Source organism: Buceros rhinoceros, unplaced genomic scaffold, assembly GCF_000710305.1.
Source record: "Buceros rhinoceros silvestris isolate BGI_N320 unplaced genomic scaffold, ASM71030v1 scaffold8331, whole genome shotgun sequence".
Classification (NCBI taxonomy): Eukaryota; Metazoa; Chordata; class Aves; order Bucerotiformes; family Bucerotidae; genus Buceros; species Buceros rhinoceros.
This window is the reverse complement of record NW_010392458.1, coordinates 43227-46733: the sequence shown is the minus strand read 5'-3', so window position 1 is coordinate 46733 and position 3507 is coordinate 43227. Positions and strand designations below refer to the sequence as shown.

The window sequence follows — 3507 nt, the reverse complement described above, 5'->3', positions numbered from 1 at the left end:
AGACACCCATGCTGTTGGGCTTGCCATTCCCTGCAGCAGAGACTCACTTGGTGGCGGCTTTTACAAAGACCTTTGGACTCCCCAGAGTTTTGTGGGGAAGAGATAGGGCTGCAGGACACAACGCAGACACATCTCCCTCAGCAGCTCTTGGTGACTCCAAGTCAATGCAAAATCCTTCTAAGACCAGTTGCCTCAGGTCAGATCCCTGCTCGAACCTTTGTGGGTGTCAGTGAGTGCATGTGGAGCGTGGAAGAGGCTGCCTGAACTGCTTCCATGCAGCACTCTCCTGCAGCTCAAAAACAGCTCAGGACATGAGTTGTACCAGAGCTCATCCCCAAAGGTGAGGATAAGAGTGGAAATAACAGGCAACTATAAGATGGAAACAAATCATTCACACCTCACCCTGCAAGGATGAGGTGGTGACAAAGGAAGCCAGCAAGCTGAAAACGAAAGAGGAGTTTGCTCTTCACACAGGAGACAAGCAGGCTGCTGTTCTCCTCACTGCTGGGTGCTCTCCACTGCAGAGGTTTACAGGGGTTCAGGCCATTAAGGGACACTAAGACAAGCCTGGGTCACAAATCAGTTAATAGGTTCAACAGTCACCAGTATGTGTGTTTAGGTGGGATGGGAACTAAAATAGACTGTAATAGCTTCCCCATCAGCCTCATTTCCTTTATGAAACAAGGTCGAAAAAAGCTGTCGGTGAGGGTTTTTGGAAAGCTCCAGCCTTGGAGGGCCATCAAGAGCCAGACTTACCCTAATGAAGGCAAGGAAAATTTGTAGAAGCCCGTTCCTTCCAGCTGCCTTGCACATACCTTCCCTCTTCATCCCCATCGCGAGGCACTTCTGATAGCGGCAGTACTGGCAGCGGTTGCGTTGGCGCTTGTCTATGAGGCAGTCCTTGTTGTCACGGCAGGTGTAGATCAGATCCTTCCGGATCGTCCTCTTGAAGAAGCCTTTGCAGCCCTCACAGCTGTACACTCCATAGTGCTTCCCTGGGGAGTCAAGGGGAGGCCACCAATGGGCAGGCAGGCATCTGCCCTTCCCTCCAGCATAGAGGATCTCAAACCAACACCAAAGATGAAAAACCTGGCTGCAGGGTGTCACCTTAGCAGGCCTGACTTGGCTTTAGTGGCTTTTCACAGAAATAGCGGCCAGCAGCAGTCCAAACACAGGGCCACCGCTTCCCTGCGATAAGGAGGGACCACATCCCAGGGCAAGGGTGCGAAGCCGCGTTTCAGCTGCACTGCAAGTGCAGAGAAGCTATAGATAGCAAATGCGGTGCACTGATACAGAGGGGGTCTGCAAGGCACAGCCAGGCTGCAGGTCTCCAGGGCGGGAGAGACAACCCAGACATAGCCAAAGCCCAACTAACAGAAGGCACTGGTAAAGAAGAACACGGGGATTTTTATATATTTACCTTTGGTAGATGGGGACAAAATATAAAGTGGGATTATACACGTAAGGGAGCAGAGCATGGCTTTTAGGTCTGCTTGCTTTTGGGCACAGCACAACTAATCTGCAAACCAGCCTGCCCTCAAGTAAGCCAGACCCGGGTATGACTCAGGTAATGCCAGCATGGCCCCAGTGAGCCTCTGCCACATCCACTCCTGCACAAGCTTTGCTTCAGAGCTTCAGGGGAGTTTTCATGGCACAAAGCCTTCCCCAAGAAAAAATAAAAAAACCAAAAAACCTCCTACCTGAGGACCTGTCCCCGCAGATGGCACAGATGTGTTTGGCTAAGGATCCTGGGCTTGTGGATGGATAATTCATGTTCCCAATCCCCGGGAGACCTGGCAAGGGCTTGACATCCTCCAGACTGCTGACATTGTTCAGGACATTGAACTGTAGAAGCAGAGGCAACAAGACAAGTTAGAGGGTCGAGACTCCTATCTCAATGAAACCACCCCCAAATTGAGCTGACCCCTCCCTTGCTGCTCCTGCTGGGCTCCTCCCACAAGCTTATCCCCAGCAACTCCACGGGGCTGCCACAGCAGACAGACATCCCCTGGTGAATCCAGCTGGAGGGGTTTAAGCAGATGCCAGGTAGCAGATATTGCCTCTCCCCCTGCCCTGATGCTGTAAGCAAAGCCAGGACTAAGCAGAGCAGGAACGGGGCAGGCAGCAACCCTCAGCTGCTCAGTTAGAGCCTCCAAGTGACAAGGCTGGGGGCATCCTGCCTGCTTCATTAGAGGATGCTGAGCAGTGCTGCTTGCAGCCTCAGGTGCTAACAGCTTAGTAACAGAGAGCTCTGCAGCCAGGAGGTTTGTTGCAATTAAGCCTGCACTGCTGCATGGCTAGGAAAGATGTTTAAACCCCAAAAATAGTAAGTGGATTAGCTTCACTGCCTCGTGATATGTATGAGCACGTGGAAACGTGGCCATCTTGGTCACGCCCTGGGACTTAGGTTCCCAAACACTATCACAGGCTAGAGAACAGCAGATTTAGGGTTGCCAGATGAAAAAAATCCCAAAATCTGAAAAAAAACCAAAAAAAAAACAGGGAGCAGGCTGATCTAAAAAATCAGCTGTAGTGAGGTGCAGGAAATGGCCCAGAGCCCCCAGCTGAGATCCCTCATGGCTGCTGCAAGTTAAAGGTTACAAACCAACATCAATTAGAGACCAAAGCCTGATGTGGCCCAGGGCTTCATTTTATGTATTTTGCTTTCTAGCTGTTGTGGGCTGGGAAGCGAGGATTAGGGATCATTGAGCATGTCTTGCCAAAAGCTGTCCGGGCAGAGCCACGTCTCTCCAAGACCACGATCAAATCATCTTTCCCATTGCTGTGCTTTGAGGGCTGGGGATGGTTTCTTCATCACTGAGCTTGTTTTTAACAGTCACCCCAATTTATTAGCTAAAGTTCTCCTTCCCAGCAAGAGGGCAGAAGTGAGTACAGAAAACAAGGATTGGGATGAAAATCCAGCTGCAGCCATTGTCTCCATGACATCTAACCCACTAGATTTCACACATGCTGTTGCAAGTCCTCCATGTGCTCCAAAAAATTACCTATTTCCCATAAGAAGTAAAATAATTTCTGCAGCAAATTTCAGCAGACTTCATCACATTGGGATTTTTGGGGCTGCCATTAGAAAGATAAAAAGGTGAAGCCTGTTGTCCTCTTCCTTCACCACTGTCCCTTCATTTTGAAAGCTTCCAAGGGTGGAAAATACAAGTTATCCATCAAAAATTACCACAGGTCATTTTACCCCCCTGGAAAATAGAATTGTATAGGGAAAAATTGCCCAGAGAAGAGAGGCTCGCTCTCGCTGCCAGATACCCAGCCCAGGCACTGGCAGCTGTAAATCTTAATGCTTCAAAATCTGAACTTGGCCCGAGGAAAGGAGAAATCAACCCCCTTCTCCCCACAAGTGCCCAGCCAGCTTTTTTTACCCTGAAAAATCTTCTTCTTGACAAGATGCTGAGCCAGGAGCAACTGTTTATAGTTTAAAGTGTTACTCAGAGCTCAGGTACCACCTTTTCTTTCTCTCTGGCTGCACTTTGAGACAAT

At 49.7% G+C, this 3507-nt stretch overlaps 1 protein-coding gene across 1 annotated transcript in view; it reads right to left on the bottom strand.

The window, feature by feature from the left end:
- Positions 1-3507, bottom strand: part of RXRG (retinoid X receptor, gamma) — a 22428-nt gene that overhangs the window by 7537 nt on the left and 11384 nt on the right. Inside the window, exons 3-4 of the mRNA XM_010144482.1 lie at positions 1701-1845; positions 816-995 (exon numbers count right to left, since the gene is read on the bottom strand). Of these exons, the coding sequence (XP_010142784.1) occupies positions 816-995; positions 1701-1845 (325 nt within the window). The remainder of the gene's footprint in view (positions 1-815; positions 996-1700; positions 1846-3507) is intronic.